At 36.1% G+C, this 12,982-nt stretch overlaps 1 protein-coding gene across 2 annotated transcripts; it reads left to right on the top strand.

Annotated features, from left to right (window-relative positions):
• Nucleotides 1-9,111: 9,111 nt before the first annotated feature.
• On the top strand, nt 9,112-12,629 carry LOC132615559 (large ribosomal subunit protein mL43-like). 2 transcript variants are annotated; one of them, XM_060330169.1, is made up of 4 exons: nt 9,112-9,169; nt 9,418-9,499; nt 10,229-10,335; nt 12,198-12,629. In XM_060330169.1, exons 2-4 carry the CDS (start codon nt 9,420-9,422, stop codon nt 12,368-12,370), a joined length of 360 nt encoding a protein of 119 aa, XP_060186152.1. In that variant the 5' UTR covers nt 9,112-9,169; nt 9,418-9,419; the 3' UTR covers nt 12,371-12,629. The 2 variants fall into 2 exon arrangements, with proteins under 2 accessions (XP_060186152.1, XP_060186151.1); XM_060330168.1 differs by lacking the exon at nt 9,112-9,169 and having other exon boundaries at nt 9,215-9,499.
• Nucleotides 12,630-12,982: the final 353 nt, after the last annotated feature.

Here is a 12,982-nt window from a genome sequence, read left to right as displayed (position 1 = left end):
CAGTTATAAGAGTGGCATTGATACGGTAAAGAGAAATGATAGAGTGAACAAAGGAGATTAGTAGCACTAAAACATGACATGGAGGAGAAAGTGTAACTCTAATAGAGTACGATACTGGAGTAGCGATTGGATGTATAAGCACGGGTAAAATACGATAAGTTTATTAGCAAAATAAAATAACAGCATCACGGAGATAGAGATACGAATATGAAGGGCTATAATGAATGTGAACACATTGCTGAAATGACTTAAGTGGTAAGTGAAATAGGGATATATGAAGTAAAGATTTGAAAGTGAGACGAGGGATTTGAGAATGGTACAAGTAGAACCCTAAAAGGGGGGAAGCGAGTAAAGATAATATAAGTATAGAGATTGAAATGATGGACTCCAAGATGTGACAGATATAAACTCTAAAACAAAGAGTGAGAGTTGTGCAGAAATAAGTCTAATGATGGGTAAATGAGTACGATTACGAATACGAATACGAATATGAATACGAATGTAGATACTTGTATATGTATAGCAACGTATGTACACGAATCATGAAAGAATGATTGTGTAACTTGCAAGTATTTATGCGTCGCCGATGAAACCAAGTGGGTACTCAAAAAGAGGAGTAAGAGGTAAGAAAGAATAGTGTGGTCATGGTACTCCGAGTCAGTTAAAGGAAAATATATGGCGAAGTTTCGTAGAATCCCGAATAGTTTAACATTCGAGGACGAATGTTCCAAAGGAGGGAAGGATGTTATATCCCGTATTTTCGTACGATGAATTATTCATAAGCTGAGGTGGGGTCCACATGTCGAGATTTTTTTTAGAACATGTGACAAGTTATATGAATAATATACGAGAAGTTAAACACAACTCAAGAAGGATCCTTGAGCCAAATCAAAGTGAAAGCACTCCAAAATAATATTTTTAAGATACGTTTTCGGATGATTTGATTTCGGGAGGTCATAACCCTATCGTCCTTTGGGAATTTGGACAACTTCCAAGAATAGAAGTTGTAGATAATTGAATTAGCTTTCCAACCATAGGTCGTGGGTCTTCATGTGACATCGGGATAAGGAGATATGAACAATTTAAGGCAGAAAGGTCAAGCTGGGCAATGAATTCGGCCCAACCCGATTCCAAGTCGGGTCAGGCCCATTTTCTTTGCCATTTAATGAAAAATTTCGGCCTTCTCCTTCATTTTCAGACCTCAACATCCAGAATATTTCATAGAGAGAGAGAGAGAGAAGAGATTTAGAGAGAGAAACCAAGTTTTGATCAAAATCTAAGCCCCGAATCGCGAAGCTCATGAAGAGAAAAGTGTTGTACGTCGCGTTGCCTTCAATTTGAGCTAAAAATCAGCCAAGAAAGAGAGGGTGGAAGTGGTTGCTGCATACTTAAGGTAAGATTAAGGTCCATTTTTCATTGTTAACAAGTTTATTTAGAGTTTTAACGGATTAGAACGGAGAAAATAGCATTATAAACTCGTTTGTTGTTTTGTTGGGATTTATGGATTAAGGGGCTGTTTTAGGTGGATTAAATGGATGGAATTAGCTGAGTTATGATGTATAATAATTGTTGACATTGTTGTTGATGTTGTTGATAAGTTGTTGTTCTTGAATTTGGGAGAATAAAGTGTATAAAGATATTGTATACAAAGCGTATACCGGGCTGTTTTGTGCCGATATTTGGGGTTGTTTTATGTAATTTTCGTGGCTGTTTTATGACAATATTTTGGGGTTGTTTTATGTAAATTTCATGGCTGTTTTATGACAATATTTTGGAGCTGCTTCATGTAATTTTCGTGGTTATTTTGTGACTATATTTTGGAGCTGTTTGGTATAATATTTGTGGCTGTTTTGCGATGATATTTTGGGGACTGTTTTATGGTCGTTATGGACTGTTTTGTGGGCTGGAATATCGGGGGATTGACTATAGTTGTTGTTGTTATATTATGAATATACGGAAATAAAGAAGTGTATACAAGCATTGGCATCAGAATGTATATTGGGCTGTTTTGGGAGTAATTTAAGAATGGATTTAAGTCTAGTTTGATATGAAATTGTTGGTGTTGTTGTTGTTGGTATTTTGATTGACGTTTGGCTGAGTTGGAATTTTGAGGATTGTTAAGTTTACAGGGGAAATGCTGCCCAATTTTCTCTAGAATTTACGACGCGTTCTTATAATCTATTAACTAATGTTAGTATGAATTCTCCCGTGAAGGTAACAACGTGACATTGGGGAGAGCAAGTGAACGATAACATAGATAAACGACAAAGGTATGTGAGGCTAGTCCTTTATTTCTAATGGCATGAATCCTATAGCATAAGTTCTTTTCCTCTTCATGAGTTCCTATTTTCCGAAATTCTAGAAGCCTAAGTCCATAAATGTCTATATATAGATAAGAGATAAGAGATAAGAGATAAGAGATAAGAGATAAGAGATATGATATGATGATGCCATATTGATAATGATGCTATTTATTTCTTACACTCACCTTATGTACTAATTCCTTCAAGGTGAGGCAGAATGTCAATAATTGCTCCATAATGAAATCGGGGGATCACGACCTTACGCCACCCCGACAGAGTATAGTTGATCTTGAGTCTTATGCATGTACTATGATAAGCATATTATGATAAGCATATTATTACAAGTATTTTTGATGAGCATGTCATGATCATATTACACCGCGCCTAGTTGGTCGGGCAGTCACCGCTAAGGCGGGCAGCTATACGGATACACCATGACCTTTTGGCATGGGCAGACACCACTAGTGGGCGGCATGAGATGGTACCCCGGACGCGGGCTAATGTTATTAATTATTACACCGTTCCGATATGGACGGGCAGCTTGCATATTATACATATATGAAATTATGATGAGTATGAGTAAGACAGCATGCATTACTTCTTTTATGATTGTCATTCAGATTCAGATGTTTCACATTGATGTTCACATTATATTAACACTGTCTTTCTTTATTATTTATGCCTCTCATACTCAGTAGAATATTCGTACTGACGTCCGTTTTCTTTGGACGCTGTGTTCATGCCCACAGGTAGGCAGGGAGGTGAGCTTGGTCCAGACCCTTAGTAGCTGTCAGCTGATTGAGAGCACTCCATTGTCCGGAGGTGCTTATGATTCTTCTTTTGGTATATATGCATATTTTGGGCACGACGGATTCTTGTTCCGTCTATATGTTTAGTATGTCAGTAGAGGCTCGTAGATACGCAGTGTGGGTCAGATGGTCTCACAAGATGTTATTATTATGTATATATTATTTTGATGGCCGAGAGGAAAATGTATATAAGTATTTATGTTTCTATATAAAATATGATTTTCCTACAATTCGTGTATAAAAAATTGGTAAAGGGGCATTAAATGAGTAAGATGAGTATTAGAACGAGTGGTGCTCGGTGGCTAGCCCCGGGTACCCGTCACGGCCCCTAGCTGGGTCGTGACAAACCCGCTGTCAAAGAGTGAAAAATTACTAAAATAATAAAGAAAGGTCTCCGATTTTAGAGACATATAATTGCTTCCAACGGTAGATCTCTTTAGGCGCGTCTAATAATAATTGTGTTGATCATGTGGACAGACCCGTTCCTTGGTTAAATGCATATAATTAAAGAAAAGTCATGTGGGCCATCCCGCTCCTTGACACTCTAATAATATAATTAATGAAAGACCTTATGTGCATGCACGCTCCTAAGTTTAAACAATTAAAAAGTGTATTATCCAAGAATCAATTATAACCGAGTATAAGCCGATAAAAGCGACCATGCTAGAACCACAGGATTCGGTGAATGCCTAACACCTTCTCCCCGGTAAACAGAATTCCTTACCTGGTCTTTTATTTTTGCCGACCAAAAAATAAAGAGTCATTTCCTTTTGATTAGGAATTCAATAAGATGACCTGGAACACCAAAACTCAATTCCAGGTGGCGACTCTATAAATAAATAATCGCTATTCAAAACAGTAATTTCAAATGGAAAAACCCTTTAAACAATAAAAACTCACGTGTGTTAATCGCGCAGGGCCCAAAAAGGAGTGTGACAATACATGTATATGGAAGTTTGTTAATAGTCTAAACAGGTATATTATTCTCTACAAGAATTCTGACCGGCGTAAAATTATAGAATAAAAATTATGTTCATGCTTGTCAAAGAGTATAGAAATGTTAACTTCACGAAAATTGGGTTTCTAAGACGCTAATTAGTATCGTTTCAACTACTTTTTGAGAAATCAACATAGTTTGTGAAGTGTGGAGAGTTTGTGATCACAATGAAATATAAAATAAGAAAAGACTTGGCACAAATGATGGTACAGGAGTGTCAAACAATTGATTAAATGAGTTGACTATAGATTTCACCTATTAACCTGTAGTGTTTGTTTTCCTCCCATTTACTCTAAACGCACTCTTCTCGGCCCCCAGGTATTTGGGCTAGTCGTAACAGCATAACACCTAATGTGTGGGTTAGGTGCACGTCACGAGCTGGCTTATTATCTATTAAGTTTCGAACTATGCGACAAATGACTTTTGAAGATCTATTGGGTACCAAAAAAAAAAAAAAACTAGAAGTACTCCAAAAGGTTATACTAATAGTTAGTGAATCGAACACCTGAAGGTTCAAAGATCCTTCTTCTAATCACATTAGAAGTTATGGTATTCTCTCTGGATTGCACCAAGCTATTATAATCTTGTTCACTAAGTTGTACCTCATTAATTATGCAAATAACCAAGGTATTATAGCACATTATGTATAGAACATGTTTCATTAATTAATATTAAGTCCCGCGAGATATAGACCCACTCGCTTACCAATCCATTGGAAACGTAAAATCACAAATCAAACTAGATAAATAAAACTATTATATACTAGTATTCTTCAGCATTATTAGTTTATGCTTCATTTCTATTCTAGTTAATCAACTGGACCCTCACACTCAGAGGCGGAGGTAGAGTAGAAGGCATGGGTGGCGCAAATTCAGTAGCTTTGGTCTAGACCTTGTATTTGTATTTAATATGTACAATTATTAATTTAGAATTCAAAAACTCCAAAAGGTAAAACCCGAGACGTGTTAACTTCAAATTCCGGATCTTCTTCAATTCAAACTTTCTCTGAAATGACATCCCATTTCCCCTGAGAGAAACTCATTTTCATTCCATCTCCATTCCTACAAAAGCATTCCTTCTCATTTTCATCTTCCTCATAAACAATATAGATATAGAAGAAAACAGCGCTTCCAGCAATGGCAATAGCATAAAGAAACAAAGCAGTCGGTAAGCCGAAAATTGGCGAAAATTGAGCGACAAAGCCAAATGTGATGGCTGAGTACAAGAACCATATAACAAGTCCTATAATGTCCTTCTGCAGTGACTTTTCCTTTGATGGAAAGCGACGATATATATACGAGCAGTACGCTAACAAGAAAAAGCTGAAATATACGAAGAAGATGAAAGCTAGGAGTGAATATTGCTTGTGAATATATGCTCTGTAGATAGTCCCAAAAATGTTAAATGCCAACAAGAGGGAAATACATATCATTGATAGTGAAAAGCCATTTTTTGGGTTGTTGATGGCTTCCATGGGTTGTTTTTCCGTGGCAGATCCAAAGTATATATAGACTCCTGAATTTTGAAATGATCAGAGAGTGGATTCTGAAATGTATATCTAACTCTATCTATATGTATAGAATTCAATCAGAAATAATATTGGATTCTGCTGAACTCCTAAAGACGTGAACGCGTGGTTAAAATCCGCCACTAGTTCTTTTTCATGGTGATGTGACTTTGTGAAGTTATATTGTTTGAGGTTCAATATTGGGTTTTGTCGTTTATTTATAGCAATGTTATATAATGGTAGGAATAAACGAGCAAATTGTCTTTGAATTACTTGGAAAAGACTCAAAAATAACATTGTTAATTGGAATTCAATGAAGTAGTAATTTCCTTGAAGGATCTATCTGACTTTAATGGAAGCAGCCTTGATCCTTTCTTGGTAAGCTATGAAGGTAGTTGTTGGGACGTGTAAAACTAAGTTGTATATTAGTAGCTGGAAATAAAAGTAAGTTATCTGTTAGAATATTCTTATTGGTGGGGACGTTATGAGAAAAATCCTACTTGTTTAGCCTAAGACGGAAAAAATCATATCATATTAAGACTATGAATTGTTTTAGCCCAAAAATAAGTTCATTTGTTTGTAATTTTTTTTTAAAATTATACTAAAGGGAGGAAAAGGAGAAATTAGGGAGAAAGATTATAAAATGGATAAAACTCCGTCCACAAAGTGAAAGTTTAGGTAACCAACTAATTGAGCCAGTAAAATTTCCATGAAGGTAGTTTCATTACTTTTCCATTCTTGTTAATTTTTGAGTTATAAGGTAATAACATAAAATTAAATGGTTTAATGATGAAAGATCATCTATATATAAACTTTACAAAATAAAAGATAAAGTGACTATTCAATCTAAAAGTCTAAATTGTTAGATAATATTTATTTGTTTAATTATGATTTTAGCATGCTAATTTACATGTAGATTTGATTCGTTTTCACATCACACATTTGATTATTTTCATAGATAATGATCATGAAATAATTTATTTATGCTTATTGTGCCACTCAAAAGACTTCTACCTTCTTTACAGAGAAACATAATTATATCAGGCCACTTGCTCTATCGGTTTTAATCTACATGACATAGTTTGTACTTTTAAATGTGCACAAAGTTTAAGAAAAAAAAAAAAGATTTTTAAAACTAGCCGTAAACATGTCAACAGATTTATGTGCCTATAAAACACGTCATGAAAGAACTTACCTCTAATGCTTTTTTTCCAATATAAGAAGGTACCTTTTTTTAAACGGTCTAATAATGAAATAGTGCGTAAAATGAAATGGAAAAACTGCTTGTTATAAAGAACTAACTTCTAGAGCTTTTAAGTAATTTGACGGTATAAAATGGGAAAACTTTACAAATAGCTACTCCTCTGTCCCAATTTATGCCGCACAGTTCGAATTTTGAGGGTCAATTTTTTTTTTTTATTGTGAATTCGGACATATAATCTTTAAATTTTATGAAATAGAATTTATATATTTGGAAACTACGTAAAAAGTATTATAAGTCACAATAATTAACAATTCAAAATATTTAAAAGGACTATTAAAGAATCGCAGTAAAAAAAACCATTTGACTCTCGAAATTCTCAAATATGTCACATAAATTGAGACAGAGGGAGTACTTTTTCAGTCCATCTCATATAGAGCCCATTTGGATTGGCTTATAAGCTGGTCAAACCATCGTATAAGCCGTTTTTTAACTTATTTGGGTGTTTGATAAAATAAAAAATAGCTTAAATTAAGTTAAAAAATGCTTAAAATAAGCCAAATCAAGAAGTTGCTCAACCCCAACTTTTTTTTTTGGCTTAAAAGCCATTTTGGTTTGACTAACAACTTTACACTTTTATCCCTTATATTTTTTGTTAACCCCAATACTACCCTTACTTGTAAAAACCTTTAAGCACTTTTATCCAAACACGTAACTGCTTATTTATAAAATAACTTTCAGCACTTAAAAAGTACTTTAAGCACTTATGCTTAAAAACCACTTTTTTCAGCAAATCCAAACTGGATCATAATTGAAAAATAGTTATTATTACGGAGCTTTAGACTCTATGAGTGAAATTTTATTCATATAAAACTCGAATCATAATAATGGTTATTGTTTAAAAGACAAGGCCAAAAAGTGGTCAATTGGCGGTTATTTTTAGGGATAACTATAACAACAACAACAACAACCCAGTGAAATCCCACATCGTAGGGTCTGGGGAGGGTAGAGTGTACGCAGACCTGACTCCTACCAAGGTAGGACGGCTGTTTCCGAAAGACCCCCGGCTCAATAAAAGCATAAAAAGAAGTCAGATACGGTTAGATAAGGTTAAGAGATTCGGATAAGAGATTTAAAGCGATATGGAAATGAAATAATGCAAGCGACACAGATAATACAGGATAATCAGAGCACAGGAAATAACCGATAATAGCAGAAATCAGAGCAGATGACACAGGATAACCAAAGCACAGGAAATAACACATAATAACAGATAATAGCAGAAATCGGAGCACAAGAAATTATATTGCAATAATGCGACTACTAATAAGAACGGATAACGAGACTATCTACTAGCCTTCTACCCTAATTTGGGTCCTCCAAACCCTCCTATCTAAGGTCATGTCCTCGGTAAGCTGTAATTGCGCCATGTCGTGTCTAATTACCTCTCCCCAATACTACATGACATAATAAACATGAATACAGGGATAACTACATGACATAATAAACATATAGTGGGTATTGACATTTAGTAGCTATAGTTTAACTTAATTACTTCTCATAGCAAACATTTGTATATTAATGACATTTAGTAACTATATATATACATACCAAATAGAATATCCATCACACTATTCACTTCCAACCCAACCCTCCCATCTCTCTCCTCCCTCTTCTCCTCACTGCTCTGCCGCCGACCACCACCCACCGCCGCAGCTCCGGCTAAATGCCATGCCCTTTCACCACTGTCACTGCCAGCCCCTTCCCGTTTTCCCTTTCTTCTCTGACGAAGCTCCGGCGAACCAAACAAATTTTTATGTAGCTGGTTCCGTTGGTTGTCGAAGCTCCAACGAAGTCCCTCCAACCTCTGCCGTCGTCACCACGAAGAATTCAAAATGCCGACAAGGGCACGCCGGAAAAGAAAAAAAACTCAGATCTAAACCCTTCAATCTTCGCCGTTGCCACCACGAAGAATTCAAAATGCCAACGAGGGAATACATATAGTTATTTCATGAATACAGTGGAAAAGATGTGTTGTATTCATGAATACAGCTAAAAAAAAAATTGAATACACATGTGAGAGATGGGCTGATTTGCTACAGAACGTAAATATTGAAACATTAGTTATGCAGCTTGATTAACCCCCAAATGTTTGCTATTTATGTAAAATGCCCTTATTTTTACCCTCAAAATGCGTCTGTTTAAATGAGTAGATCCAGGCCCAAGCCCAAGCCCAAGCCCAGATTACTTCAATTTGAACCCAATTGAAAGGGTTTTCTTTGCCCAAGCTAAACTTGATCTCCTCTCCTTCTGCTTCATATATTATATATTATTTTTGGTCCAAACAAAACTGTATGTATTTCTCTTTTTTCTCTACATTTATTTTCATTTTTTCAATACTTTGCAATAATTTTAAACATAAAATCACTAATTTTTCTGAAAGAAGCAATAAAAATAAAATAAAAGGCTCCACTAATTAGCCCTGTCGCCCCCCCCCCCCCCCCCTCCCCTTTTTTTTAACTATGGAATATGCTATTTGGGATTCCAAAATTGTTATTTGTGATTGATAAAATCTGAAATTTGTGAATTTTGTTTGACAGAGATGGCACTAAGAGGTGTTTGGCAGCTAAAGAAAGTGGTAGTTAGCTATTGCAATTGGGGTGGCAGCAGTAGGGGAATTAGGTAAATTTTAATTTGAAGTCTTTTGTGAGCCGAGTTAAGGTTTGGAACTTGAAGTAAAAAATTTGAAGTTTTGTGAATGGAAGTGAAATTTCTCCCAAAAACTGGTTTGAGCCATTTTCTAGAACTTGAAAATATTTTGAAGATGAATTTTCAAAATCTACTCCGAAATCTATGAACAAATGCTAGCTTAATCTCTTATAATTTTTGGTGCTATTGAAATTTGGTCAATTGAAATGGGGACTAATGGAGCACTATTATTTCTTTGGTAACTGGGATGGACAAAATAATGTTATTAGTCTGACAAAAAAAAGGGTAGCCCGGTGCACAAAGCATCGCACGTAAGCAGGGTTTGGGGAAGGGCCGCATCCAAAGGAGTGTGATCTTGTTCAAACCTACTCAGTATGTTAGCACAATCTAGATAAGAAGAAAGTTTTCTTGTGATTTCTGGCAATTGTTACCGGTCTAGAAAATTGATGCACCGCTAATGTGCCATACTGCAATTTACATGTGTCAGTGTTCAGTACTATTTGAAGTTTAAAATTTAGTCGTTAGGGGAAAAGATTGAGACTCTTGATTAGTAAAACAAAATGGGATAACAATTATGCAGAAGACTTAAGCAGAAAAACAGGAACTAGAATGGGCTGCTAGTTTCCAGATGTCTGAGGTAGAGGAATATATACAACGAAATAGCTCTGTCGCATATGTTAAGGTATGTATGTACTATTTCAGGGCATTCATGGAGTCTGAATTGCCAGCTTTCAAGGAGAAAAATCTGCAGCTTTGGGTGGTCACTGAACTCAATCGTGGTCAACATCCTTTCTTGAAGGGATTATACAGTAAGACGTTCTCCGAGTTTCCCTTCAATTCCATGCTGTAAAAAATATTATTTCTGTGTCTGAGGATAGAAAAAATAGCAAGGTTACTTTCAGTTGACTATGACCAGAGCGTCGTCTTCTGGCTTTTGCTTAGGTTGCCTAGGCATACGTTGACCTGATATTGAGAAACTAAACAGGGTCCCACTCGATGAGTATTCTATGTTTAAATGTGGTTTTTTCCCTTTTTCTCATATATCTGCCAGGATCCTAGGTCAAGGGGCGTAAGTGGCTGAAAACAAATTTAGGGCAGCAAACTCTCCGATCTACTATTTCCCAATGAGGCCACAAATGACGTTATCTTTCAGTGGGTCAGTGTGACTGACTTCTTATATTCCATCTTTCCTGACATAGCTGAAGAGAGATACTGAGTCTCGAGATCGATTTAGAGATCCAACGTACTCCAGTGAGCCCTATGTTGTCCATTGAGGCATTATTTGTGGCAGTCTGAGTTTTGTTTAGCTTTTGCACACGGTTGTGATTAAAATCTAGATGCTCCGTACGTGTTTAATGTATGGTTATCTTTAGTTTTTCTCATGACCAGTAATTAGTTGCGTTAAGACTTATAATGTTACTGTAATCTTTGTAGTAGGCATCTGTCTTGTTTGTGATGGTTGTTGGTTGGATTGATTTAGTTGTATATTAGGATGGAGTTTGTCTAACTTTAAAGTGAGATTTGCTGAAATTTTCATTGATTGGTTAGACTCGCTATAATGGGTTTAGCATAGTGGTAGTCACGGTTTTCTTGTGAGATTGTAACACCCGGCCCAAAGCTTGCTTCCTCTAAATCCTCTTTATCTTCGTGAAGGTTTACCGCCTCTCAGTATCGATAATGGAGCTGCATATGCTCTTCCTAGAGTGTCCTTACTCTCTATGTAGCATATTCATTTTGCGTCCCTCTTGGACCTCAGATGTTATTTGATAGACTTGAACATGGTGGCATTCCCTCTTAGGCTCTTCTAGATTATTTATAATAGCTCATGCTGTACTCTGCCCAAGCACCATTAAAATGTTTAAACCTAGGATCAGCTTATCAAAGATATCACAGGACAGCATAACTAGCTTTCCTCTTTAAGTCATCCAAGCAGATAGGTATTGTAGAGGTTTAGGTCCTTAGGAAGGACAGATCACTATAATGTGCATAACAAAGGCCAAATTCTCCATATCCAGAGATAAGGAGAATGCTGCAACAATTAGGCATTAAGAAATGAGTAACAAAGGCATAATATGGTTTGTGATTTGTGCATTTTGAGATGGATGATATGTACTTTTTTTTTTGGTAACTGTTTATGAACAATATGCCAAAGTATAACCCAGTAAGAAAAAAAGAGCCGGATCAGGTAGTTGAGAGAGAACCATGAAAATAGCAAAAACTTAAGTAGAGACTTGCACTCCTGAGCTATGTTGCTCGGACTCCAAAAATATTGTTGCATCCGTGTCAGATCCTTCAAAAATGCACTATTTTTGGAGGATCCGACACACACCCGTCCGCATTTTTAAAGAGACCGAGCAACATAGCTCCTGAGGACCGTTTTAACAGGCCTTCAGTATTTTTTTATTTTCCACTTTAGGCTACAAGCGAGCAGATAGGTTTTGTTATTGACAGCTAAAGGAAGTGTCAAATATATCGAACACATTTTGCCACCTCACAACCCTGTCCAGAAGTAGTCACAAGTAGCTGTACATGAACTGTACAAAAATGTCTCTTGTGAAGATAATATTCCTAATTATTCCTCGTATACTTGCTATATCAGTTTCTTTAAAAACCAATCGTTTTTCCTGTAATTTCTTTTAACGGGTATGTACTGATTTGCCTTTTCAATCAGAGAACAAGAATGAGCGCGTTGTATGTGTGAAAAATTTGAGTCCAGACGAAGTACTTGAAGCAGCGACCAAGCTAAGGAATTCGCTTGGCAGAAAGGTGGTAAAGCTGAAGACTCGTCATGTCACTAAACAACCAAGCGTTCAAGGTACATGGTCAACAGCATTGGAGTTATAAGACAAAAAGAAAGTTTTATGTAGGTGTTTCCTGTCTTCCTAGGTTTTATCAGATGAATCTGTAAGTCATCGGTGTAGTCTTTTTTGGACAAACAAGCTACAGATTATGTGGTCTACATGTATGAGAAGGTAGACTTTTCCTATCGGTAATTCACTCGATAATGTAATAATTTACTCGTGGTGATAATTTTTAAGGGGGTGCTATGTTGAAGATGCTATGGCCTATGAATTGAATGGAAATTGCGTGTATTTGTTTTGGACATTTTGTAATTGAGTTCTTGGATTTGGTAACTGGTAAATGTTTGGTCATACAATGACACAGATTTTCTTTCCTTAACTGGTGGTCCAGATTTAATGATACGATACAATAAAATTTAAATAAAAATCAAAACAAATATCGTATTTAAACTAACACATAGAATACAATAAGTGATACGTCAGGAATAGAGGCCGTTAAAGATGTACTTGCTTTTCCTTTTTTTCGATTTAGTAGCAGGAGCAGCTGTAGCTTTACCAGTTGTACCTATTCCAATTTGTTAGCTGAAGCAACTGCTGGGGGTGCTTATCCAACTGTCTCCGCCGCTGGTGGAACTGGATATCGATCCAACAATGA

Source organism: Lycium barbarum, chromosome 10 (assembly GCF_019175385.1).
Source record: "Lycium barbarum isolate Lr01 chromosome 10, ASM1917538v2, whole genome shotgun sequence".
Lineage (NCBI taxonomy): Eukaryota > Viridiplantae > Streptophyta > Magnoliopsida > Solanales > Solanaceae > Lycium > Lycium barbarum.
This window is presented reverse-complemented; position numbering and strand designations above follow the sequence as displayed.

Bases quoted from the DNA above. Each gene is read 5' to 3' on its own strand.
- LOC132615559 (XM_060330169.1), top strand. From the start codon at position 9,420: ATGGCACTAAGAGGTGTTTGGCAGCTAAAGAAAGTGGTAGTTAGCTAT. The intron at 9,500-10,228 runs GTAAATTTTAAT...GTACTATTTCAG, and splicing joins GGCAGCAGTAGGGGAATTAG to GGCATTCATGGAGTCTGAAT. The intron at 10,336-12,197 runs GTAAGACGTTCT...CTTTTCAATCAG, and splicing joins TTTCTTGAAGGGATTATACA to AGAACAAGAATGAGCGCGTT.